Here is a 27,676-nt window from a genome sequence, read left to right on the forward strand (position 1 = left end):
TCTGCAGAGGAAGCCTGAACAGTAAAACAGTCACGGCAATAAACCTTTAACACGAGAGGGCAAGGGCTAGTACTTAGAAGATTCCAAGCATGCCTGCTTCGGGTTAGCCTGTTTGCTCTGCGCTGAAGATAAGTGTGTGGGATCCTCCTTACGACTTAAGCAAGGGAGGCCCCTTCATCTTTGTCATGGGGAGAAGAAGGAAGAACACTTCTGCAGACTGAAAGTCAGGCTTCCTCATTCCAGAGTGGCCTGCTACACTGTAGAGAAAATGGGTGCCTTTGTCTTCGGAATAGCTTATGGTTGGCTATAAGTCTGCTAAGGAGATAGATACAGGTAAAGGTTTTTTTCTCAACTTCCTTCATGGAGAGAGTTGATAACAATTCAGAAACAGGCATGGAAGGCAGAGGAGCCTAAGACTGCTATGTGATGTGTGCTTGGGTTTAGCCGGGTCTTTTCTTTGTCTCTGTTTCCTCTCTTAAAGCACTCACTCTACCAGATATAAAAACATACACATCCAAGCCAGCAAATCTGTGAAATGTCTTAATAGCTCTTAAGAGCATTCCTTAGCTGGTACGCTGCTGTCTTTAAGCATTGGGAGTCTGTTTTCATTGCCTTTCGCTCGTCTGTTCAGGGCATGGTGTCCACATAACTTGCCCACCTCCTACCACCCAAACCAGCCAACCCTTCTGACATCTTAGGGCTTTGGGGTGAGGATAAAGCTTTTCCAGTCAGACTCAAGTGTTTTCGATGACCTTGTTTCCCATGAGGCTTTGGGAGCGTTCCAGAAAGGACTGTGTCGAAGGTTCTCCTTTGTTTGTGGTTAGAAGTCAGCTCTCACCACTAAAATCATTTTGTCCCTGAGTTGGGTCCCCTGGTCCTCACTGTGATGCAGTTATATTCTCTTAAGATGGAAAGATGCACAAACCCTGCATTGGCCGTTGAATTGTCTCCTAGGGAGAGAAGGAAGCCGCCTGCTGTGTTTTAATTATAGCTCTTCACATGCTCCTGGCCTAATTAAGGTTGCTTTACTCCAAGGAAGGAGAAAGCACATATGGCTTTACAGCAGCACTGCTTGTGTCATGGTTACTTGGGGAAGCCACGTCAGTAGTCCTCTTTGTCACCCTTGGACCAGTTAGTGGCACACACGGGGAGTGCGAAGACAGAAGCAAGCTGTGTGTTGTGGCCTGCTTTTCCATCTGGAACAGTCTCTCCGCTGCTCCCAAGAAGCCCCAGGCAGAGGGGCGCCCTCCCTCTCAGCGCCTAACCCTGCCTGTCTCTTGAGCCCCTTGGCCCACCTCTGCGGTCATGCAGCCTCACGACAGACCAGCCTGTTGGAGAGAACCTGAGCCTGGGCCCTGCAGGGAAGCAATGGCTACAGGACCGTTCTTGGAGTGTCTTCTCTTGTGTGCTCTTTGTAGGGCTGGGAGGGGATCTCAGGCCTTCGCATCGAAGGTCTCCGGGGCCACTACTCGTGGGCATCCCCCTGACTGGACCGAAGGGTAGAGAAACTTCAAGTACTGGCCCATTTGCGGAGACTCAGTAGAGATCCAGACAAATAAATGCTAGCCCAGGTCTGCAGTTTGGGGTGTTAAATTATTCTGGCCTTTCTGACATTTTCTTTTCTTTTCTTTTCTTTTTTAAAGATTTATTTATTTATTTTATGTACAGCATATGTGACTGCAGGCCAGAAGAAGGCACCAGATCTCATTACAGGTGGTTGTGAGCCACCATGTGGTTGCTGGGAATTGAACTCATGACCTCTGGAAGAGCAGTCAGTGCTCTTAACCGCTGAGCCATCTCTCCAGCCCCTTTCTGACATTTTCTACACATACACCCCTATGAAGTTTGGTTTATGAACAGAGTTCAGAAGCCTCCCATAAAATTTGAGCCTCTTTGAAATACTTTCAGATTTTTTTTTTTTCCCGGAGCTGGGGACCAAACCCAGGGCCTTGCGCTTGCTAGGCAGGCCCTCTACCACTGAGCCAAATCCCCAACCCTTTCAGATATTTTTTTACTCTCTCTCTCTGCAAAGCAAAAATGAACCTAAGCCCCTCCCTACAGACAGAACTGAGGTCTCTGTCTCCTGCAGATGTAACTTGATATCTAGTTCCTGTGGGTCATGACCCCACAGGGTGACACATCAGGTATCCTGCATATCGGATGATTCTGTTATTATTCATAACAGTAGCAAAATTACAGTTAGGAAGTAACAATGAGATAATTTTATGGTTGGGGTCACAGTAACATGAGGAAGTGTATTAAATGATGGCAACATTAGGAAGGTTGAGAACCACTGCTTTAGACGACTTTGAACTTCTGTCACTAGTTTCATATGGTTGGTTAACCCTCTCCTGTGTGTAAGTCTGTTGATGTGAGAGTCAGGGTCCCCCAGAGCCTACAGAGGAGCATGAGACCCTCATGGCTTACTTTCCTCATGAAAACTTCACTGCGTTATCTGTGACGTTTGACAAGAAGCATTTCCTTTTGGTATCTCAGAAGATATTGCATTTCTGTCTTGGGACGGAGAAGGGACAGTGATCAGCTGAGCAACGTAAGAGAAGCCACGAAAGGTCAGGCTTACAGGAAGGAGGGAGAGTCATAGAGAAAATAGAATTTGAACTGAACTTTGGAAGATAGAAGATCTGGAGACCTAGGGTGCCTGAAGACATTCCTAGGTGGTAGGAATAAAACGGCCATCGGGCCATTGCAAACACTTATTATGCTCGTGTTAGGAGCCTTATTGGACGAGATGAACAGTTCACAGTTCATATCCCCAGCCTCTCAAGATAACTGTTCTGATGCAAGACACTGTGCCACTTGAGTTGTGGGGCCCAAGGCTTGCACAGATGGAGACCCTAAAGCTGTGCCTCTGTCCCAGCACAGGCTTTACAGGTCAACACAGCCCTTTGACCTCAGTGATGGCTAAGGAAGTGTGTATCTGGGAGAGTATCTGGATACAGTAGCTTGTAGGTACAGAGGTGGAGGGGAAACCTGAGAGGTTCATAGTAGAACATGAGGACTTCAGCACTGTGCTGGGGTTGGAGGTTTTGTTAGGAAGGCAGTAACAAATCTTTAAAGTGTTTTAAGTGTGGAATTCAGTGCATTGAGAGGCTCACTGGCCCTAGTGGCAGTCCCAGTGGAGAGAGTGTGACCGTGAACGCTGCCTCCACAGGGATCTCAGGGTGGGGGAGGTGTGGTAGGCACAGGCCAAGAGCATGGCCACCAGTGAACCTGGTGTATGTGGCCAGTTGGTGCTGACAGAGCTCACTCACTTCCCAGTGCCCAGGCTTGACTAGTGTCCTCCAAGGATAGTGTAGAGATTTTCTACTTCTATCCCAGGCCGTAAGAAAGGGCAAGTAGGATTTCGAGTTAATTTGCTTATAGAACGAAGTTCTACCTAGATTCGTTTGGAAACAAAACCAAAAAAGAACCACATGTCAGGAGGGACCCACTGCTCAGTTAACAAGAGCCTTCCTTGTTAAGAGGCACCTGCAGGGTTATAAAGGGGGCGCTTGCCCAATTTCCTACGGAGCGGCCCCACCTGTCACAGGAGATAGGATTGCAGTCTTCTCAAGTGAAGTGGTCATCTGATCTAGGATACCAAGGTGGTAGCTAGAGAATATGGTAATGGTAGGGTCTAGAACGTGGCTTTCATTGTTGCTTTGATAGTTGTGAGATAGTCTCACTATTTACCTTGTCTGGTGTTGAACTTGTTATATAGACCAGGCTGGCCACAAATTCACATAGATCTGCCTGCCTCCATCTCCCAAAGAAAAGTAAAAGTGGGTGCCACCATACCCTGCCTTTTGGTATCTCAGGATATTCTGCATTTCTTTCACAGGACAAAGGAAGAACTTGTGTCAGTCGGGTCTCCAGTCGGGTCTCCAAAGGCCCAAGCCTACCTCCTCACTCTGACATTGATTTCTGACATTAGATTGGATAAAAAAAATGTAACAGTATGTCTTTCAGTCCTTGTCCAAACATTCTGCTTGCTATAAGGCATCTGTACTGTTCACCAGGCTGAGTAGTTGTCCGAGGGCAGTGGGAGAGCAACTGGAGCCTCCTGGATCATAGCCTAATTATCACTACGCAGATCAACCCCAGTGGAGCACTCCACGCTACCTGCCCCAGTGTCCTGGGTTCAGAATGAAAGACAGACAGACAGACACACACACACACACACACACTCACACTCTCTCTCTCTCTCTCTCTCTCTCTCTCTCTCTGTATTTTAATACGCCTTAAGCAGCTCAATGGCTGGGCCACTTCCTGCCCTCCACGAGGCTGAAGTACCTTCCCGTATTCCACCTCATCACTTATTAAGCTTTTCTTCCGTCTTGGCTGACCAGACCCAGACTGCAGCCCTCTCGGATTGAATTTCCCAGCACCTACATGGTGGCTGTGTTCTCTGTCTAGCACCTCTCAGGCATGGTATCCACTCTTTCCCAGAGTGGCATCACTTTCTCCCCTTCCTTAGTCTCTTGCCCAGGAATCCTAACGTCCTGCCTCTTGTCTCCCTGCCTAGCCATTGGCCACTGGCAACTTTATTTACCAGTCATAACCAACTGAAGACAAGAGTTCCTCAACGAGTTACAGTGGATATGGAGATTCTTGTACAACTTTGGGGACCAAATTAACATAATACAAGCAGCACTGACCAAGTCCACAGCATGGCTTGCAGTTACCCTTCCCCTCAGACACTTTCTCACTGAGCTCAGTAGGTGAAGCCACTGGTTTCCAGTCTGAGCCACACAGTAAATTCTCGAGAACTTTGAAAGAGGTCCCTTGAGGTTTGCTTTATGGTCCAGGTGAGGTCAGGCACCTAGTAATTCTTTCACGCTCCCAGGGTGACAGTGCTGTGTAGCTACAATGGGACCCACAGTTGTTTTCCAAATTTCCTATGATCAGAACCACCTGTTAAAACTGGCTGGCTGGTAAAACCACAGCACTCTAAAGCGGAGGAAGGAAAATGAGAATTTCAACCCAGGCTACCTGAGGCCTCTCGAATCCCATATTGGTTCATAAATTCCAAGGTCACAAGATCTAGGGTAGGGCCTAAAGCTGTTACCAACAAGTTCCTGGGTGGTGTAAGATCTGGGATTAGAGACAATAGAAGCAACATCATTAGATTCTCAAGAATTTATGATCGGGCACTTTGAGTGCTAACCTTGGTGATCTACCCCAGGGTTTCAGATCCTGAAGGTTTGTGATAGTTCAAGATTGCATTTTGCTAGGGGTCCTCGGTGCTCATGGTAGGCTGGACAGGGGTACACACTTTGATACTGGTGACTAGGTCCTTGTGTGTGCTTCATACGTGGATAGCGTGAGGCTCAAAATACCATCTCAGGAACCTCCTGGCAATCTGTGGCCCTCAGGGACACATGAAATTGTTCTAGACTACAGAAAAGCAAACAAGCAGAGAGCTGTGGTATTTATCGATAAGTTGCATACAGTAGGTGTTAGGAACATAGTGGGCAGGCAGTATTGAAATAGAATAGCCTGACCATTAGAGTAGGTTCCAAGGTCTCATCATAGGCTACACATCTCACTATGTGCCAATGAGGAAACAGGCCCTGTCACTGAGCCAGTGACAACTACAGCTTGCATGCCAGTTCTGGGGTCCTTTCTGTGTCTGCAGACGGCTAATCTGTAAGTCTAGAGGGAAACACAGCAACAGGAAATAAAAAGGAATAGGAAGATGGACTGTGTTCGTCCTAGCGTTAAACGCTGGCTCCAGGCCAGTGGTTTTGGTACTGGCAATTGAAGAACTTGTTAGAACTACAGATCTTGAGCCCCCACCCGTGGGGAGTCCATGGCTGGCTCATACAGATGGCTCCAACCTGCACAGTCAGGTTTCAGGAGCCTGAGCTTAGGGAAGGTGACCTGAGAGACGGGATGACATCTGGAGTTGGATGGGTCTGGGCACGCCGAAGCAGCAGGGGAAGAAAGGGTTTCTGACGGCAGCGTCCTGGGAGTGCCTTCAAGCTTCACCTCCCAGAATGGAGACAAAAGTGCTTGCAGGGTTGAAACTTTTCTCTTCACTGTTCGCTCTGACCATTTTACTTTCAACGAACTTGACTCCGTAGACCCCCAAGTTAATTTTCCCATAGTGTAGACTAACAGAGTTCTGTTGAACAGGTTTCTGGTGTAGCAACTAATTTTCCTCCTCTCTTTCAGTTGGTGACAGGTGTGTGGGAAGGCAAATACAACTTCTTCTGTCAGGGAACACGCAGCGCAGGAGAATCAGATATGAAGGTATTGTTTCAGGGTTGTGGGGGTGGGGGTGTCTGTGTATTTGCTTTTTTTACCCCCCCCCCAATAAAAAACTTATACAAAAGACAAAAGAGACAGTAGCCTCTCAATCCTGATAATTCCTGTTGACGTTTTCAAAAGAGAAAGAAGAGTTGGGTGTGTGGTGTGATGATTTGAACATGAAGGGCATAAATAAAATGAAAACTGAATCCTCCTCCTCTCTGTAAAAGAAACTCCTGTGAACAGTTGACAGGTTTCATATTTACATAAAAGACCATTTGATTTAAAATCGCTCTTGTAAGTACCCTCTGAGTAGCGATGGTAAAGGTAAAATCCATTATCCACTCTGAGAATTGGAGTTTGTTGAACAGGAGGCCGGCAGTCAAACCCAGCATGGCCAGCGCTTCCTTTGAGCATTTCGGTTGGACCAGAAACAGGTGCTGCACGTTCCCGTTCCATTTCCTTCCTTCATGATTCATACTTCCTCACACCAGGCCCTCAGGCCCCAGCATCCTCCTCACTTCTAGCAGCTCTGGACTACGGGAGAGCGCTGCTGAGCCTGGAGCTTCCGCCCAGGGCTTTTTGGTGTGACTTAGTTTTGCTTTCAGACAGTCTTTTGTAGCCTCGGGTTCTTTCTACATAGGAAGAGGATTCTGAACTGTCTGTCCTCTGCTTCTCTACCTCCCAGTCCTGGGCTGTGCAAGAGTGTGCGAGGAGCCCTTTGACATTTCAGTTCTCCAGGATCACATGTTCATTGATTAAAGGCACTCACAGTGGCCAGAGCTGTCACTGGAAGGCAGCAGGGGCCAGTGGGGCTCTCCCAGCTTTATAATGAAGTGGGCATCATGTTGCCGATGTCGTAATGGGAAGTAATGGAGATAAACTGTGAACCTTTTGCTCCTAGGTTATCCGTGTCCTCTGGTGGTACTACTTTTCCAAACTCATAGAATTCATGGACACCTTTTTCTTCATTCTTCGTAAGAACAACCACCAGATCACAGTCCTGCACGTCTACCACCATGCCACTATGCTCAACATCTGGTGGTTTGTGATGAACTGGGTTCCCTGCGGCCACTGTAAGTAATAGGATGTTTGGAGAACATGTGACAGAGACAGACTGGAAACTTAGCCCTCAGGAAAAATGTTCTCTCTGTAAATTTTCAGGTTACGCTTTTGAGTCTGTGTGCAAGTTTTTTCTTTTTTATTTAGTATTATTATTATTACTGCTATTATTTCAGTTAGCATACACTGAAGGTTTCATTGTGACATTTTCCCCTGTCATACTTACCTCTCATTTGTCCCTTCTCCCCACCTCCTTGTGTCCCCTTTACCCTTTCCTGGTCTCCTTCCTTCTACTTTCATGTTACATATTTTAGACAGAGTAATCCTACACAGAAAGACAACGCTGAAGCCGTCACAAGGCCCAATCCAAGATTATACCACAGAGCCGGGGGATAAGAACACCGTGGTATAGACACAAAGAGGGACTGTAGACTAAGGGAGTAGAAGGAAAGACCAGAAAGTAAATCACACGTCTATCTACCGCATACTCTTTGACAAGAAATGTTCATTGCTTTAAAAAAGAACCCTACAAATGATTCATTAGCAGACAGACTGTGAACTCAATACACAGTTCAGCAAAGGCAACCCAGAGGCCCCGTGAGAGCTTTAAAAGGGTTCCGCATCCTTTAGCTGTCAGGAAAAAGAGAGCCCATCTCACTTCAGATAGGTTATCATCAAGGACACAAACCACTGGGGGATGTAGCTCAGTGACTTGGCCGTGTCAGCGAGGTGCGCTAGGTTCAGTATCCGTAGAAGCAAGATGCTGGCAAGGACGCGGGATTCTACTCTCTCCTGCTGCTGCTCCATACTCAGTGATGCTGTGGGAGTCAGCGTGGAGACCCCTCAGACACTGAAACTAAAACTTCCGTTTGAACTTGCTGTATTGCTTTTGGGTAAATAGCCAAGGACTCCAATTAACATACCACAGAGATACAAGCACATTACTGGTTATGGCTGCTCTCCTCACAATGACTGACAAATGGTAGCAGCCTGGGTGGCTAAGCACAGATGAAAATGTACAGTGGCATTTTCTGCAGGTATAAATCGTGTGGGCCGTTTGCAGGAAGATGGAGGCCTTGGGCATCATGTTAAGTGAAGTTAGCCAGACTCACATACTGCACATGTAACCTAAATACAAAATCCTGTGTGTGCATGAGGTCACAACACTGGAAAAAGTATCATGAGAGGGCAGGAAGCGATCTTAAGGGAGGTAGAGTGCGTGGGTGATGGAGTGTGTGTAAGAACAGAGGGGACTGCTGGGGGTGTGGGGGTGAGGAGGGGAGCACGGCACAGGGAAGGACACTGTTGGGGACAGGAGAAATGATGACCAAGTAGCAACAGGAATGTATGAAGATGCCGCGATGAAACCCATTGTTTTCTCTGCTGATTTAGGAGTTATGTGAGACAAGCCTCCTCAATAGATAGATCTGGAAAAATTAGACATCCGTGTGTAAAACAGGGAAGCAAAAACTCAGACCTCTCACTTACTCTGCACACAATCAACTCTAAATAGGCCAGGGGCTTAAAGTAAGGTCAGAAATTCCGAACCTGCCAGAGGAAACCAGTGGCTTCAAGAACCAGGTCTGTACAGGCAGGGACTTTGTGAAAAGGCCTGGGGTTGCCTTTAACAATAGTTTGTGTGGCCTAGGGGCATAGAACCTTTCTCTGGTGTTGTCCTCTGCTGATTGCGATGGGGAACACATTAAGGAGTAGGGAGTGAGTAGGCAGGTAAGTCGGCTTGCTGCCAAGCTGATGACCTGAGTCTAAACCCCAGACCTGTGTGGTGGAGGAGAGAACCAACCCTCACAATCCTTGTTCTGTCTGGTGTGGAGGGCGAGTGTCATGGATTAGGCGAGCTACACATTAGGAAGTCCCCATCCAGTCTGACAGAGTGAAACTACACAGTCTCTAAAACGTGTATCAAGCTTTGCTGGTTTTAAAGGTTGGGTATGGTTGGATTCCACGTAGGCTCCAGAAAGTTTCTCAGGCACAGGGTCTTCTTCCTAACCCTGGAGAGTTTGCGGGGATCTCTGGATCTGCCCCCAACATGGTTGCTCAGTATCTTTGCCCACAGAGATTCACAGCTCTAACTCTGAACTGTAGGTTCATAACTGAGACAGACTTTGTAAATACAGTACCTTTAGGGAGTGGCTTGAAGGGAAGGGATAGCCCAGAAGGATGGGCTGAGTTCTAAAACTCTGGAACTGATGTCTGCTGTCCATCCCGCATCACCTGTGGATAAGCTAGCCCAGATTCTAGTAGGGGCAGCCCTCCATTTGATTACATTTGAGGAGTAATTTAAATTTCAAGATACCTCATAGGACAACTAGCCCTGCTGGCCGGTGGAGAGCTAGAGAGTGTACGTGACCTATGTGAGGCCTGCAGGACCAGTGTCGTAGCCACTAAAACTCCTCCTATACAACCTGGCATGTCTGAAAAGCCAATGGCTTCGCTTCGCCTCATGATTTACTGTTGAGAATAAAAGTATTTTAAAAGTGAAATTCTACTGGAAGTTGAAAGTTGTGTGATAAATGGGTCTTTCATTGTAGGCGTTCGGGAGGAGGACCCTGCCTCCGAGTCTGCCAGCCACACCTGCAGGTGCCAGGTTGGGGCACAAGCTAGTCATAGCAGGTCTGTGACTCTGGGTGCAAGGTGTCCTGGTGGCTGCCTGCCCTGCCCACCCAAATGGAAACTGAGTTTTCATTCCACATCCAAGTAGCACTTACAGCTGCAATGTTCTTGGTTCAGAAGAATTTCGCTAGCTCCAAAATTGTCTTGGATTTCCCACACCGGTTACTTAAACCACTCTAATGCCTCCTCCCCTCCCCTTGTTCCCGCAGCGTACTTCGGTGCGACGCTCAACAGCTTCATCCACGTCCTCATGTACTCGTACTACGGCCTGTCCTCTGTCCCTTCCATGCGTCCGTACCTCTGGTGGAAAAAGTACATCACTCAGGGGCAGCTGGTGAGTAACTTGGTCACTGTGCCCAGAACTTGTTCCCTGCCTGATCCAGACCTCTTCCAGGCCATCCTGTTGTTTAATGGAATCCAGTTGATCCAGTTAAACTTGTGGTAGGCAGATCAGGCAATGTTCTTGTTTCAAGTAGATGGAGACCTGCGCTGTCCTGGGCTGCCTCAAGTCTTAAGCGTCCAACTCGAGGTCAGGCTTTGGTCTTACTTTGTGTGTATAAGCATGTAATGTGCACACTGGACCTGTGTGCGCGCTCTCATTTCCAAGATGAAGATGAAAACCGCTTCCCTATGTTCCCAGGAGGTTCAGGTAGAACTTTGGTGCTGAGTCCAGAGCCCCTGTATTTACTACACAGTGAACCCTCTTGGGTAAGGTGGGTGCCAGGTGACCACTCTACTCTGACCCTGGTATCGGAGTCCTTGGTAGAAGCTCCCGCTGCTTCAGATGGTGGCCCCCGGCAGAGGCCGGCCGACAACTGTCTGGTCTCCATGACTCTTGCCATTCTTTCTGCGCCTTGCCCAGTGGTCGGCCCATTGTAGTGTGTTCCTTTCCCCTCATGAAGCCCTCCTGAGTAATTAGTTTACTGTTGCTAAACACTGGCCTGCTTTGTTTTGTGTGTCAGGCACTAATGCTAAGGATGGGATTTCTGCGTGAGTTGTTTGGAATATTACCTCCATCTCGTAGGTGAGCACATTAAAGCTGGAGGCTGGAGGACCAGCACCAAACCCTCCAGCCCAGTCCTGCCGTGTGCATTTGTTCCAAATGAATCTAATTTAGATCCCTGAATCAGTCTTGGTTTTTCAGAATTTAAAAATAACACTGAGAGGTTGGAGCCCTTCTGCCTGGTGTTTCATTACCACCCTGCCAGCAGCTCTGCGGTCCTTGTTAATCTCTTTCTCACCTGTGAGGGAGGACAATCGTTCTTTAGCCTCCCCTGGTACAGAGGAGAAAGGGTGCAGAGACAGATTGGTGCTGTAATCATGGCTCTGGCAGACAGAATGTGGAAGAATACTGTATATGTTGCTGCCCTACTGGGCTGCGAGCTGTCTGCCTGGGTCTTAGATTAAAGACCAGACTGAAGAAACAGGGAAACAGCTGGTGGGAGCCCCTGCGTCCTCAATGGGCTCCTGAAGGTGCTTGAGTAGTCAGGGCCTTTAACGCCTCTGCAGAGGATCATATGGGTCCACTTGCTTTCCAAGGTCACTCATCAGAAGGCCTTGCATTTTGGCCAAGAAGCGTTTACATGTTCATGACAGCCTTCGCCACACCAAAGTGAACACAGATACCGAGCAGGAAGTGAGTCAGTCAGACTGCGCATCATGAGTAACATCATCTCTGGCCCTTTAAACGTGTGCCTCACTCCTTTCTCTTACCTCTCTGTGCTGAGTCATAGACTTTTGTAAAAAGGTGGTTTACGTAGCTTTGAGGACAGGGGGAACCTTTAGTAGGTGCATACATACGTGCAGAGACAGACTAAAACCTAGTATAAAGAGCTACTAAGTGCTGGTTAAGGAACTTGGATGGGGACACTGAGACATAGTCCCCTGGTAGGAACCCATCCCTGTGCGGCCACCGCTCAACCCTGGCCTTTCCTTCTAGGTCCAGTTTGTGCTGACAATCATCCAGACCAGCTGTGGGGTCATCTGGCCGTGCTCCTTCCCTCTCGGGTGGCTGTACTTCCAGATCGGATACATGATTTCCCTGATTGCTCTCTTCACAAACTTCTACATTCAGGTGAGTCTCACCCTTCATCCGTTCACTCAGTGGGGCTGTAGGGAGCACTGCTGCATGCTGGCACTGTGCTGTGTAGGCAAGGAGGGTTCACCAGTTTTGCTCTCCATCTGGTCCTGGGCATCGTGGGACCCAGGTGGGAAATAATGCCATGTTTAGTGAGTGCTTCGCTGTTTTTCTTTGGGTGACTTTCGATCAGAAGTCTCAGCCCCACTGCCCTGCCCGTCATAGCTATGTGAAGTTTTCATCACTACTCTGATGTAATTGAAACCTACTGTTATGTCCCATTTTTCTTAGATGGCCACTGCTTGGGGCTTGATAGAAGTTTGTCTGTCTGGTGGTGCCTGGCTACCACGCAGACACTGATGATTCTCCTCCTTTTGTGGCCAGTGCCAAGTGGCTTCTGTCCCCACTGTCCCCTGGGCAGGAGCAAGGGCAAAGGAAATGGGGAGAAAAGTCCAGTAGTTTGGAACAGCCACCTGGAGGCTCAGCGCCTGTTTCTCTTCTGTGCCACCATGTGTCTGTGTGTGCGTTGTTGACTCGAGCTTTGCTGGGGCCTGATAATAGGACCTTCCAGCTGCTCGTGGCACCGCGTGAGTGCTCAGATGGTTGCTGAAGCAGTAAGGGACGTGGAAAGATAAGCAGTCACTTGTGTGGTAGAGTTGCTGCTAGCCAGTAGGAGAAGCCAGTGTGGTCGCCTTGCCCACTCCTCCACCATCCGAAGAGACAAGGCAGAATGAGCAGAAACTGTATGTTGTCCTAAGTGTTTCTGTTCTGGCCTGGGGCTCAGAACATGAGCTAAGCCTCAGAAAGTTGGAAGAAACATAAAATGGCTATTTTATCACAGGAAGTACGTGGTGAGATTTATCAGACAAAAAGCCTAGTTAGATGCTGACCAGTACAGTCATCTGATTGGCAGCCACTGATCTGCTTTGTGCATTTCAGACTTACAACAAGAAAGGGGCCTCTCGGAGGAAAGAGCACCTGAAGGGCCACCAGAATGGGTCTATGACTGCCGTCAATGGACACACCAACAACTTTGCTTCCCTGGAGAACAGTGTGAAGTCAAGGAAGCAGCGGAAGGATTGACAAGCCAAGCCGAAGCCTCCAGACCACGGCGTGTGATTGTAAGCACAGTATGAGTTGTGCCCTGACGCTCATAACAGCTGCTGTCATAGTCTGGCCCTACTATCTGCAGTGTGACTTATGTAGGACCTTTTTCATCAGTTCAAAACCCCTAGAATATGTATACAGATTATACAAGTAGGCATACGATTCTCTCACATTTCTGGGCTCTCATCGCCCCCCGCGCTAGACTGTGGAAAGGGAATGTTGTTGTAGTATACGACACTGCTGTTGCCTTATTAGTTGTAACACGATAGGTGCTGAATTGTGGTTCACAATTTAAAACACTGTAATCCAAACTTTTTTTTTTTAAGTGTAGACCATGCATGTGACTGTAAATTTGTACAGTGTTGTTAACAGTAGAAGAACACACATGCCTTAAGACTTAAAAAGCAGGGCCCAAAGCTTATTAGTTTAATTAGGGTATGTTTCAACTTTGTATTCATTTGTAATAGCTCTGTTTAGAAAAATCAAATGCGTGATTTATGAAATTAGTGTGTGATGTGTAACTGCAAGTGACTTGGAGATGCGAAACCTGACGGCACCTTCTGTTTTACATAAGCAGGCTCAAGTCTAGTGGGACAGTCAGTTTAACTTTTTAACAGATCTTATTTTTTTATTTTGAGTGCCACTATCAATGTGTTTAAAGAGGTGGGGAAAGGGTCCCAAGCATCTGGAGACACTTATGTACTGTCCCTGGTCCCCCAGGGTCTAGGCCACTGTAGGGTGAGTAGGCCACTTTTTATTTCTCAAGTGCTTAGTGTTTTTATACAGGAGAGAAAAAGGGCCATTCTATTTCCCACCACTTGGAGAGAGGAGAACTACCTTTCAGGAAAGGTGATTAGACATTTATTATGTGACAGTCACACACACGCCCAGTGATGGGGAACTGGTTGCCTGGGTCCAAATTTTTTTTGTTCTTTTCTGTAGTGCTACTTTGACATACACTTCCTTTTAAAATGTGCCTAATTTACCAAGAGACCAGGAAGCACCGTAATCATTCTGAGGCAAAATTAAAGAGCTGGAGCACGCAGGAACCGGGTGTTTGGGGAGCAATCGCTTTATTCAGTGTAAATCTCAGTGGCATCTGTAATTTTTTTCTGCTTAGCATCTAAAGATTGATTTAAAGCACTTGTTTAAAAGTAACAGATTGCTTATCCTAAAATCGTGTCTAGTGCGCTGGAGGCGTTGGTCATACAAGTGGGGACTATTGTTACATGTGTCATCTTTAAAGTGTTGAAAGTTTAGCCTTTGAACACCTTCTGCATTGAAGAAAATTGATTGAACCACTCGTGACACATCCTAGAAGACAATTGACAATGTATAAACTAATTGTGGGTTTGATATTTATGTAAATACCAGTTTACCATGCTTTAATTTTGCACATTCATATTCTAAGGAGCCAGTTGGTCCTCATTAGCCTCTGTTTGGACGGAGTTGCAGCGTCTGTTTACATTGATCTTCTCAAATCTAGAGCGTAAATGTGTGTCTCCATCCTAGGGTACCGCTCGCAGGTTCTTTACATATATCAGTACCAAACTATAACATTCAGTAGTGTGCCGTCAAAGTGTGCTTAGCTCATCTGGATATACCCACACTGTCAAATAATGTCTAAACATTAATCATTAAAACCTTTTTGATTACCCGGGCTGTGTTTTCTGTTGTTTGATGTGCTGCCACTTCTAAAAGACTGCAGGGCGGTCAACTCTTGTCACCTTGTAGGAGCTTAGGAAGTAGGCATGAATGCGGAAAGTGGTTGTATCAGTCAGGGATAGTCTAGAGGAACAGAACTGATAGAATGAATCTAAATACACGAGGGATTTAATAGGATGGCTTACAGGTTGTGGTCCAGCTAGTCCAACAAGGCTGTCGGCAAACTGAAGGTCCAAGAATCCAGTAGTAGTTCAGTCCGAGAAGCCGGATGTCTCAGCTGCTCTTCGTAAACACTGGAGTCCCAAAGCAGCACAGCATCTAATGCCACTGAAGGACTTGCTTGAATGGACACACTAACAAGAGTGAGAGCAAGCAGGCAAAGAGAAGGGAGCTTCCATCTTCTCTGTCCCTTTTATAGATAGGCTGCAGGTGTGGCCCGGATTAAAGTTGGGTCTTCTACCTCAGAGATCCAGATTTGAAGCAGGTCTTCCCTTCAAATGATTAAAAAACAAAATCCATTACTGCTGCGCCCAGCCATTTGAGTTGTAGTTCATTCTGTACGTGGTCAGGTTGACAGCCAAGAACTGCTATCACCTCCCCTGGCGAAGGACCCCAGGGGATAAAACACAGTGCCTTCCAACCCTGGATCCTCCTGCACCCCTCCTAGAGGTTCCAGCTCTGCGCATTCTCCTGGATCCTGCCCTCCTTCCTGGTATCCCACCCTGTCCCTTCATCTGCAGGCTGTTGACGTAACTTCTCGCTGTAGACAGAGTAAGTCCTCACATTTTTCTGTGAAGAGCAAGTAGGTTACGTTTCAGTTCACATGGCAACTATGTAACCGAGCCTTTGTAAGAGTACAAAACAGTCACGGGCATGTAAGCAAGTGGGTGGAGCTGTCTTGGATCGCTGTATGAAAAAACAAAAGACCTGTGCTGTGGATTGCTGAGTCTGCTGGGGAGAAATGGCATTCCCTCCTTCATCCCAAAGTCTCATCACTTTCTTAACAGCTTTTCCCAAATCCTGCCCTTCCTAACCTACCCAAGGCTTTTATCTCCCACCCATATCTACGGGGAAGTGGGTGATTTAATTTAGGTGCGGTCAAGAAGATAATGGCAAATAAAGCTGGCTTAGAGTTACAGGCCAACCAGGATTATATAGAAAACATCAGAAGAGAAAAGTGAGGAGAAGACAGAAGAGAAATTGAAGTAACACCTCTCACTGAAAAGGCCAATTGTTGAGCCACAATCTAGGGCTCTCCTTAGCTAACAAGTGTCCTGAACTGAACTTAGGGCTGGCATCACCACACCAACATGTGGTGTCTTGGTCCTTTGCTGCCACTACAACTTGAGGAAGGTTGGTCCTGGTGCTTACGAAGGCTCCCCTTAATGCAGATTCTGACCTGCTGACATTTTACCTCACCAAGACTGTTCAATTTCCTTTCCTGGTGTTAGCTGTCAATCTCCCTCCTCCCCTGGGAGGAGTGAGTGGGTGAGAGAAGAGAACAAGGCCAGGCATGTTCCGTTTCTGTTTTCTGAGTTCTTTTGCCTCTGTAGACAGGAGCACCCTCCCTGGCCGCCTTCCAACTCAGGTGGAAGGTGGTGTAGCCTAATCTGAGAAGCCCAACTTGGGGATCACAAGGGCTCTTAGCCTCCATGACTGGGATCTCCAAGCACCCCACTCATTTCTGCCAAATACAAGTTGCTACTTTACGGATCAGGCCCTGATTGGCTGCCCCAATTTGGCTGTCACAGAAATACGGCCTTTCTTCTGCTGAATCAGAGTTCAGAGCCTTACAAGTCTAAATGTTTGCAGTCTGCATTCCTAATTTTGCCAGATTTCCCTTTATTAATTTAAATTTTTCCTACATGTATATATTATACATTGACCGGATTCCCTCATCCCTCACTCCTTTGCGCCCTCCTCCTTTAGTCCGCTTTGTTTCCTACACAGTAATTCTTGTTGCTACCGTAGTCATGGCTGTGTGTTTCTGCAGGAATCTAAGAAACAAATGAGGAAGATAACATGATTCTTTCCAGTTACATCCATTCCCCTAGAAGTGACATGACTTCATCGTTAGGCCACACATACCCCCAAAATGTAGATATGCTACATTTTTAACACCCAGGTTGGCTTCATAACACATTTGGGTAAATGGGGCTGGCCGGGGTGCACATAGTCTCTGTCAAACACTGACTTGGCATCTTTTGGTTAAACACATTGGAGTCACCATGGCTGCGTACAGAGCTCTTTGGTAGTACAGCCAGTATTCATTCTTCAATTCATAAGCACAATGATTAATTTCTCTCCACTGTTTTTAACTTTCACTTCTTTGGTTCTTTCTATTTTAAGGTAGATGTTTTTGTGAGTGAGATTGTTACTCTGAATTCTTTCTCAGTCTGTGTCACTTTGGAATGTAGGAAAGCTGTTGATTTTATTCCCTTTCTCTTATTCCCTTTCTTATCTTAAACCACTGTATTGAATGAGAATGGTGAAAGCACAGACCTCTGTCTTGTTTCCCATTTTACTATAATGTGGCTGTAGGTTTGCTGTATAAAATCTTTATGATACTGAGATAAGTTTCTTTTGCCTTCATCTCTTCGGGCATTATCTCAAAGGGAATATTGGATAAAAGCCTTTTCGGTATTTATCGAGATGATCCTTGAGTGCATTTATGTGGTGTATTATTACATTTGCTGGTTTGAATATTCTTAATTATTTCTGCATCTTTAGAATACGATCAAGACAAATGATCTTTTTGATTTGTTCTTGAATTTCGTTTGCAAGCCTTGAGAATCTTTGACTTTATCTTCAGCCCCGAGATTAGCCTGTAATTTTCTCAATGTGTCCTCCTGGTTTTGGCATTAGGCATTTGTAGCACGTCTTTCTTTTCTGTTATATGCACTGCTTTGAGAAGTGCTTGTGGTATCTCTTCTAAAGAAAAGAGCAGTGGGTCTGTCTGCTTCTGGACTTTTTGGTTGGGAGAGTCTTTTTTTTTTTTAATTTATTTTATTTCTATGAATACACTGTAGCTGTCTTCAGACACACCAGAAGAGGGATGGTTGTGACCCACCATGTGGTTGCTGCGAATTGAACTCAGGACCTCTGGAAGAGCCAGTCGGTGCTCTTAACCACTGAGCCATCTCCAGCCCGGGAGAGTCTTTCTTACTGGTTTAGCCTCACTGCATGTCACGGATCTGTTTGGGTTTCTCCCACTCTCGGCTTAGTTTTGGTGGGCTGGTATCCATCTGGAAATCTATTTCTTTCAGGCTTTCCTACTGTTATTTCTAGCTTAAGTCTTTGTACCTTTGAATTTCATTGGTATCTGTTGTACTGCCTCCCTTTTTGTCTGTAATTTTATTAATTGGACTTGCCCCTATTTGGGTTGCTCTAGGTAAGGGTACATTGATGTTATTTATCTTTCCAACAAACAGTCTTGATGACATTTTGTTTTATTTGTCCCATTTAGTTTCTGCCCTGATCTTATTTCTTTCCGTGTACTGCTTTTGGATTTTGCTGAGAAACGTTGTGTATCCTGCAGCATTTGATGAATTTTTTCATACATCCATTTGACCTACGGTCCATTTTTTATAGATCTGTTTGATCTATGGTATTTAATGCAGATGTTTGTCTGTTAGTAAAATTTGGGTACTGAAGTCACTTACTATGTTAGGGTTATCTGTGACCTATTATCTAATAGTATTTTTAAATGAAATTGGCCATAAGCAAAAACAAACAAAATTCAACTACTGACCTAACCCAAAAGGCACAAATCCAATTCAAGAACACAAGAAACAGTAAAAACTAGGACATTGTGACGACTCCGAGAATTTTATCGTTCCCAGAGAAATGACCTCCAATGAAAGTAATTTAGATGAAATGCCCAAGAATTAAAAAATGATTGTTTTTAATATATGGACTTTCTTAGTTGGTGTCATTTCCTCTGCTGGACTGGTATTCAAGGCACCAGGTTCAATCCCCAGTACTCTGAGAGTGGAATACTGTCTTGGGGGAAAAAAACACTTATCATAAAGTAGGCCCACTATAAAAATACAGCCAACTAGAACACAGTCACCCCTTAACGGCTAGTCGTTTCTCAACGTAGAGAACACTGATAGCATTGTGTGCGTATGGTAGTTACTGCAGGCATGGTGGGAGGGGGGAAGTGGAATCAGACTGATGATTAATACTGGGTTCACACAGAAAAGGAGAGAAAGGAAGTAGAAATAGAGGGGAGGACAGCAGGGACCAGGCAGGGGAGATGAGGCCATTTGGGCTCAAGGTAGAATGAAAATGGGGTAAGGAAGCCACCGCTGGGTCAGGTGGGAGGCTGAGCTACAAGCCCCACAAACTGCGCAGGCCCTCCCTCTGTTCTTTGGGAACGCCGTTGAGTGAGGAAAGGAAGAAGAGAGCAGAGCAGAACTACTGGCCTCCCACGTTGACATTGGATATTAAATAATGTTACATGAAGGAGAAGTAAATGTAAAAACAGGGCTGCTCGGGGCTGTAGACTGAACGTCTGACCCATTGGCTGGTTCCAGTCTGAGGTCCTGCGTTCTCCCTCCAGCCTCCCGATGCCTTCATGCCCCTTCATGTTCCTTTGTAAGGTTGAGTCAAGTTACAAATAATGATTTCACCTCTGGGCTGGCCTTGTGTGGTCTTGTCACTGATGCTGGGCAGGACTCTGGGGGGTAGTTCTTCAGGAGTCTGGTTAGGAATGCTGGCACAGCCCCCAGGCAGGTCATGGCAGGGTTGGTGTAACATTGGTGTTCCTATCTTCACCATTCACGTTACCAGAAAGCGTTAGCCCTGCCCTCCGGGCAGTCATTCCTGCTTTGAGGTGTCCCACATGGAATCCAAGATTCTATGCCCCTGCAGATTCTGGCTTCAAGCAGGCGTCTACCTACCTGAACACTGCGTGGGTTTTACTCAGATTTTCTTTCTGGTCTACGTGGACCTTTCTGCTGGTCAAGGTTTGGTATATCATTCTTGACTCTTGGAGTTTGTGGAGAGGACTTCAAGTCTCAGGCTCTCCAGACTCTGCAAGGGACTTTTTAAGAGGGTGTACCATGGCTGCCCAGTCAAGAGCTGAGAAAGGGGTTTTCCTAGTCTCTCTCTTCCCTCTGCCAGTACCACTGTTGCTGTCTTTCCCATGCCCCTTCTTTTACTGGTCTGTAAAATGTCCCTTCCTGAAAGAACAGATTCTCCGAGCCTCTCTATCATAAGCCCCAGGTCCCATGGTCTGCGCTTGGCGTGCCCTCCCTCTGGGACTGGGGCATTCCCCAACTGATACGGTCCCTTGGGATACATTCTGGACTTGCTTTTTAAAATTCTCCATTTTTGCCTTGGTTTAAAAATCCAGAGATACCTGGGTTTCACCTCTTCTAAAGCGGTTATTTTATTTTGTCCAGTTTGTTTCCTGCAGACTAGAGCAGACCCTGCCTGTGTGTCATCCCCCTGCTCCGGTTGTCTCTGTTCTTTTTGTCTTTTAACGTGCATTTGTGTTCTGCCCTTGTAAATTCATATGTACCGCATGCACACAGGAGCCTACAGAAGCCAGAATCCGCACCTCTGGACTGGAGTTGGAGTGGTTCTAAGCTGCCACATGGGTGCTGGAAATGGACCCCAGGACGTTAGAAAGTGCTCTTAAACCACTGAGCCCTCTCTCCAGGCTTAAAACATTCTTGGTGTTGCTAACATCTCCTTTGCTCTTTGGCAAACAGGGTTATGAATATCAGACTGGCCCACTTGTCATAATCTCTCCAATCTGATAGCAACACTCCAGCCAGATTTCTTCAAGGCCTGAGATGCCTTTGACAGAAACTCACATATGTCCCACTGTCCTCTTGGACCCACCCTAACCAGTTTATTCTTTACCCTTTTAACCTTGAGTGGTGGTTCCAGTGGAGAGACAGTGTGGCAACAGTGGTCGCTCTCTCTCCACTCTTTATACCATTCTCTGGTTACCACCTCTTCCCGAAAGATTTAAAGCCCACATTTGTCATCCTTGGTATTTGTAGATTGTTGTTGTTTCGTTTTGGTTTGTTTTTACATTTTATCTCTCATTCTCCTCTCAGCTATGTTTATGACTCTCATCTGGAAGGAGAAATTCTTAGGCCATCTTTGCCATAGTCCATGTAGGACATCTGGACTTGGCTTTGGTCTGAGGTCATAAAACACGCCCGGGATAGAAGTTGTAGGAACAAGGCACAGAGGCAGAGAGCCAGCGATGTGGCCACAGTTGGTCTTTTCTTAGATAATCTGTTCTCTGTCATGTCCAGTTTCATTGCTGTGTGGACCAACCAGACTTCTATGGTAGTTACTGGGAGAGAGTAAGTGCAAGGGGCCGAATTAAGTGGATGAAGCAAATTGCGCGAAAAGTCCCTTCAGTCCCCAGTGAAGCTTGGGTTCAGTTAGGACTGGAAGCGTAGACACCGATGCCCTAAGTGTAAGACAGCTTGTGGCTCGTGCCAGCTCCTGAGAGTACAGGGAGGGAGGGCTCTTCCAGAGATGGTGGTGTTGAATGGCTTTTCAGACGAGCCTTCAGACCGTCTGGGTTTCTGTATGGAGCTGGAGGCTGGAGGTTGTCTGGGAGCCAGCATTTCCAGTCCAGGAACCTACAAAAGCAAAGGTGTAGAAGGCAGAGACAGCACACTGCACTGAATTAGTGTGCGTGCGTGGGGTAAAACCGCTAGTCTTTACATTTAAGAGGGAAAGTGAAAGGAGGGTGGAATTTGGGTGTTCTCATTGATGGAAGGCGAGTCTTACTCAGCCTTGGGGGTGGGAATAATTATGCTGTAAAGGAATCATTCTGCCCACGCCTCCTGCCCTGACCATCTAAAGAAGAGCATACAGTTAGGCTGAGAATTACGGTGGCTTGTCCAATCAGCTGTGAACTGACAGAAGGCTTGTCAGAGGCAGAACATTCCTCCTAACACAAGAAATGATATTTGGGACACTCAAAAGGGGTGGGGTGGGGGGTACGTGGTGTGTAGCACTTGTAAATATGCCAGTTCCCATGTTGGCTGTAAGTAAAAATTTGTTCGGTGATTATGTCAACACACTGCTGACATTACTGGTTGGAATAGCAGACCCAGATTTGGCTTTCCATTCATAAGTGAGTTTGACAACGGTGTTTGACAACGGTTTAGCCAAGCTAGCCAGCTCTCCTCAGCAAGCTCCATGCCTTCCACTATGCGTCTTGCCAGTGAAGTAGGTTCTCATTTGTAAGGGTTCATCAACACCAAGTTCCAACACAAATGGACCCACCCTGCCCCCTCGGCCTCACTTCTGAGTCCTGAGGAAGCTGCGTGGTTGGGTCGGCCAACTGTGAAGCTCTGGCTCTCTGCCCTATGCTACTTGGCTTTGACGTATTTTAAGAACAAGGCCAAAAGTCACTGCATGCCCTTACAAGGAAGCAGTCAGAAGTCAAATCCTGAACACAGAGCTGCTTCCTTGGGGAGTGGACAAAAGAAATCATGGTGAGACACAGGATTACACCCTTAGTTTAGAACTGGGTTGAAAGAACACATACTAGATGGGTCTGTCCAGTCAGGCTTGGAGGCAGCATCCATCCCTTAGGTTAAAGACCTTGCTACTCATCCCTGTGGGGACCCCAGGAGAGGTACCTTACTTTCCTGTTCAGCTATGAAAGAGATCTGAATTCCTTAGCCCAGATGGTGAAGGCAGGAGATAGAATACTTTTAACACACCCTTATAGTTAACTATCTCAGGTCATTTTTTTTTTTTTAACAAATACGAAGTTATTCAGGAAGATAGACATTAGTTGCTTTTTCCCTGAAGCAAATTATTAGCCTAAATTATCATTGAAATTTAGTTAATACCAGCTTTTTTTTTCATAAAGGAGCCTATATTTCTAAAAAAAATTAAAAAAAGAAAGAAAAACAATTTTTAGATATCTTAAATTTAGATGACTCACAATCTGTGAATGTGAGAATTGCCTAATCGTGGATAGATGCTGGCAGACATGAATTACAGGGCATGCATGTAATTGTAGAGGTGAACCAGAACTCTGGGGTCTACTGTGTGAACGAGGGGGTGGAGAGCATGTTCTAGTTCTTTCCATCTACTTCATTCTAGTGCCTTTCCATGAAAGGCAGAAGAGATCTTGCTCTCACGTGCTTCTGACATCAAACTCAAGGCACCAGGAGATAAGGGGCAGATTTCCTGGCCTTGCTGGTCAGCAGTCCCTCCTGGAGTTGACAGAGCATTTCTCAGGAAAGCAGCCCGGACAACCAACTGAAAAGCCAAGCACCTTGTTTATATTAAATAATTTAAAATATAACAAATAAAATCAAATTAAAAATAAATTTACAGTCTCTTACATGTATGTGTGTGCATTTGTATGCATGTTGCTGTTTGGACACACTTGCGTGTGCACAGATATATGTACATGTATGTACATGTGTGTATGAAGGCATAGAGGTGACATTGGATATCTCCCTCTGTTGCTATCTGTTAGGAATGGTGTCTCCTTTGAACCCATAATTTGCCTGTCTGGTTAACCTGGAATACTAGCTTGTCTGGGGTTCTCCTATCTCTACCTGTCCAGAACTGGAATTACAGGTGACCAACCGTGTCTTCCTGACATGGGTATCAAGATCCAAACTCTGTCCCTGGCAATCACCTTAACTGCTGACTCATCTTCCTGGCCTAGATGCCTTTCTGTTAATTGTTCTATTTTCAATTCATTTTTAATATTTTATGGAGTGCATTTTATGGGCAATCTTATATAACTCTGTTACAGCATGTTTTAACTTTCGGTTCTGGTTTTGGTTTTTAGGAGAGTCTCATGTAACATAGCCCAGGCAGCTTTGAATTTGTGTTCATCAAAACCTGAACAGAGGGCCTTGACCTCTTTGAGGGTCTCAGCTCCTCAGATACTTAACATAGCCAACTTTCCCATGCTTCTTCCCAGCACAGACTTGGTGGGCTTCTCCCTTTGGAGGGAAGTGTTCAATAGGATTTTCAAGTTGGATGTTTGAGGAGAGCTCTTGTGATAGAAACCAATTAACTTCCCTTTGGTCTGGATTATGTAGTTCAAATAGGCCAAACTAGCCCCTTCAAAGGAAGAAAGAGAACTCATTCCCAGACATGGAAAAGTCCTGGTAGACTGGGATTCCAGTCCCAGGCCCTCTTCTGTCTGGGAAGTCATCTGTGTACTTTGCTATATGTTCCTACTTTCAGTCCTTCCTTTTCCTGCCTCTTTAGTCTTTAAATCACAGGAGAAAAAAGGGATTCGCTCCCAAAACCTTAGTCTTCACTCTGACAGTCACTCCCAAACCTTTTGCCTCTGCTGTCTCCTTTGTTACAAGACAAGGCCATTTAGTCCCAGTCTGGGTTCGAATTGCCCAGATCCTCCTGTCTTGGCTTCTCCACTGCTAGGATTGCCCATGTGCTCTTCCTGTGGATTGTCAATATAGTCCTTTAGGAAGTGAGATCTAGAAGGGTTACAGAGCAAGGGGACATAGACTGGACCCCAGCACCTGGAGTAGTGAGATTTGCCACGAGGTTCCTGAAGCAGGGGTGGGGTGGAATAGTGTAGGAAAAGATTCAGAGTTGGCGTTCAGTACTGAAGGGGTCCAGACATGAGGAAGGGTCCTAGAGATGAAAACTTCTCTGAGATCCCAAGTTCAGCAGTGGTGCTGCCGGAGGCCTTCCAAGTCCCTGGCAGGCCTCACTGACTGAGACAGGAAGTTATTAGAAGAGAAGCAAGCACAAGTTCCTGCTGAGGGTGAAGCAGAAGCGCTTTGCTTCCTATGTCTACTGTCTACATAAGGGTTTCTCAGACTGGGGGTCCCGACCCTTACATGGGGTTGAATTATGCATTCCCAGGGGTCGAATATCAGACTTTTACATTACAATTCATAACAGTTGCAAAATGACAGCTAGGAGATAGCAATGAAAATAATTTTATGGTTGGGGGTCACCCCAGCATGAGAACTGTACTAAAGGGTCCCAGGAAGCCTGAGACCCACTTCCCTGGTGCTGTTGCTTTTCCACTGTGGATGCAGAAATGGTGGTTGGAGGTGATCATGAAGTACTTCCTGCCGCAGTGGTGGTAAGAGAAGAAACCAGCCAGCCAGTGCCTCAGGTCACATTAGCGCTGCACTTGTTCCAGTCTTCCTGGCAGTGTCCATTCTAACCAGAGAAAGTCCCCATTACCGAGTGAGGTGCCTGTTTGTTTACAAAGGAAATGACAAGAGAATCACACAAGTGCACAAATATTATTATACCTGATTTCAGCTTTGATAGCTAATAAGCTATGCTATATCTTGATAAATGCATATGAAATAAGCCAGTCAAATTCTATTAAGTCCTTTGGTCTCATCAGGTTTAGTCATTCTTGTGCTTTGGGGATTTTGTACTGAGTACAGCGGACTATTACAACCAGCCAAAAGCTGTCCTACTCTGCTGCAGAATTCCAGACCTGCCAGGCAGGCTGACACACTTCTAAACTCTAGCTCTGGCAAGGCAGAGGCAAGAGGATTGCAAGTTGGATTTTGTTTAATGATGGCTGAAACATTCCTTTGTGTTCCGTTGTGTCTGTGTGTCTGGGTACAGTCTACATTTCCCTTCCCCATCACTGACCGAAGGACACCGTTCATAGCTTAGCTGTTATGAATAGAACTGTCATAGAGTAATGTGCTGTCTCTCTGCTAGACTTCATTCCACGGGCAGGGCAGCTCGGGAGTGGGAGCACTGGGGATTTAAGTTTGGTTTGTTTTGTTTTTAAAGATTTATTTATTGTAGTTATTGAGTTTACTGTCACTGTCTTCAGACACACCAGAAGGTGGCATCGGATCCCATTACAGACGGCTGTAAGCCACTATGTGGTTGCTGGGAATTGAACTTAGGACTTCTAGAAGAGCAGCCAGTGCTCTTAACCGCTGAGCCCTCTCTCCAGCCCTTTAGTATGTCTCTTTAGAGTTTGTTGAGGACTCTCCATACAGTTCCCTGTCAAATGCTATACTACTTCACACTCTGATCCACAGTGGACGACAATCTTTGGCCTGCATTTTCTTTTCACCTTAAAATGTGTTTTGATTACGTGTATTTATTCGTGTGGAGAACAGAGGATGCCTTGTAAAAGTCAAGTCTCTCCTCCCACCATGGGAATTAAACTCAGGTCTTCTGAACTTAGAGGCAATTACCACTACCTACTAAGCTATCCTGTCACTGCTGCCACCACCAATAGAATTTAAAAGTGTTTTAAACTTTTCACACTCATGGTCTCAACCTCTCTCTTTCTGGTTATTAGTGAGGCAGAGCATTACCTCAGATTACATTAGCCATTAAGCCTGATGGGCTGCTTTTAAAAGCTTCGTTTTGCCCAGTTTCGTGGGTTCTTAGTTGGCAAATAATTTCCTTCCATTCCTTAGGTTGTCATGTGACTCTATTTCCTTTGCCAAATGAAAGCTTCCTAGTTTAGCAAATCCTATTTGTCTACTTTTGCTTCAGTTCCCTGTACTTTGAGATCCTAGCCACAAAGCTATCACCTGTAGAAGTGCCTTGAAGCACTTCCTGTGTCCTTGAAGCACTCCCTGTGTCCTTGAAGCACTTCCTGTATCCTTGACATACTTCCTGTGCCCAACATACAGCAGATGTTCAATAAAACCACCTTGAAGCAGGGTTGTCCAGCTGGCCTCCTAAATTCTGGCTTTGAATCAGAATCCAGCTTCAAAAAATGTTCTGAAGGAACAATAGGGGCCTTTGGGAAGTACTAGACACCATCATGCAGATTGAGAACAAGTCTAGCCAGTCAGAGCTGAGTTTAAATGCTTCCATCCCTCAGCAATCACGTGACCTTCCTTGTCCACCTACTTAACCTCCTTGACAAAGATCTCTGGCACAGTTGAGAAAATAGTCACCCATCGTGTGGTTCACGTGGGCAGACTCAAGGTTTATGGTCCCCGTGTGGCTCACAGAGATGGTTGGAAAGGCAGGCCACAGAGTGAAGAAAGCCTGCTTCCAGTAGACCAGGTACCAGAGAAGCTCACCTGAACACTGAAGCCTCCGACAGGGTGGAGGGTAGGGACATCACTGCACAAAGCCTGGGACTTTTTCTTGCAGTTCCTAACAGATGTTTCCTTTGCCTCGCAGCTACCTTGGATCATTCTTTCGAAGGGAATAAAGTCTTTGATCCATCCTTCCCCACATGCTGTCCCTTCTCAGACCTGCCTTCCTCTCCCTCACACATTCAACTACACTCAGCTCCTGGACAGTGTCACCTGCACTGTCCCTGTTCTGAAATGCCACCTGCCCAAAGAGACCTTCCCCAGTGACCAAATCTAAAGTTTCCTCTGGCCCATCTCCTTCTCCTCTTTCTCCCTTCATGGATTCTTGCTCCGTGAGGCACTTTCCCGAGCCTTTCTTTGATTTCCTTCTCTAATTCCCTGGCCTGCTGCATATGAGTCCTAAATACTTGAGTACATTAACTTGCGGATGAATGAGCAGAGATGGGCTATGTAGGTGTCACCTACACCCCACCCCGGGGACACTCACCTTGTCTAGGTTATGAAGGGTGTTGTGCTTTTAATAGCCCCGAGATTGTCAGTAAAACAACTTAATCATCTCAGAAAAGTGCACCCAGGTTTATTTCAGAATAGGCACATGACGGTGACAAGTCAGAGCTGGCCAGTGTTCAGAGTAATGAGCTTTCTGTTCTCCTCCAAACAATGCACAGATTCTGCTGCTCTGGGCCATTCGCATTTGGAACTGAAGACAGAAAGAATTGTGAAGGTGAAGGACAGCATTGGGAAACTATTTTTAGAACCTGCAGCAGATGAGATAGCCTTGGGGCGGGGGTGGGGGCAGGCTGTCGATGCTTGTGTCAGACACTTGAGGTCTATTGGCTTCTACCTC

The 27,676-nt window shown here is 46.2% G+C and overlaps 1 protein-coding gene across 1 annotated transcript in view; it reads left to right on the forward strand.

Annotated features, from left to right (window-relative positions):
- Positions 1 to 14,789, forward strand: part of Elovl5 (ELOVL fatty acid elongase 5) — a 64,175-nt gene extending 49,386 nt beyond the window's left edge. The window contains exons 4-8 of the mRNA XM_032909424.1: positions 6,178 to 6,255; positions 7,157 to 7,328; positions 10,155 to 10,279; positions 11,885 to 12,019; positions 12,962 to 14,789. Of these exons, the coding sequence (XP_032765315.1) occupies positions 6,178 to 6,255; positions 7,157 to 7,328; positions 10,155 to 10,279; positions 11,885 to 12,019; positions 12,962 to 13,105 (654 nt within the window). The 3' untranslated portion in view covers positions 13,106 to 14,789. The remainder of the gene's footprint in view (positions 1 to 6,177; positions 6,256 to 7,156; positions 7,329 to 10,154; positions 10,280 to 11,884; positions 12,020 to 12,961) is intronic.
- The last annotated feature ends 12,887 nt before the right edge of the window (positions 14,790 to 27,676 follow it).

This window comes from Rattus rattus, chromosome 8 (genome assembly GCF_011064425.1).
Source record: "Rattus rattus isolate New Zealand chromosome 8, Rrattus_CSIRO_v1, whole genome shotgun sequence".
In the NCBI taxonomy this organism is placed as follows: domain Eukaryota; kingdom Metazoa; phylum Chordata; class Mammalia; order Rodentia; family Muridae; genus Rattus; species Rattus rattus.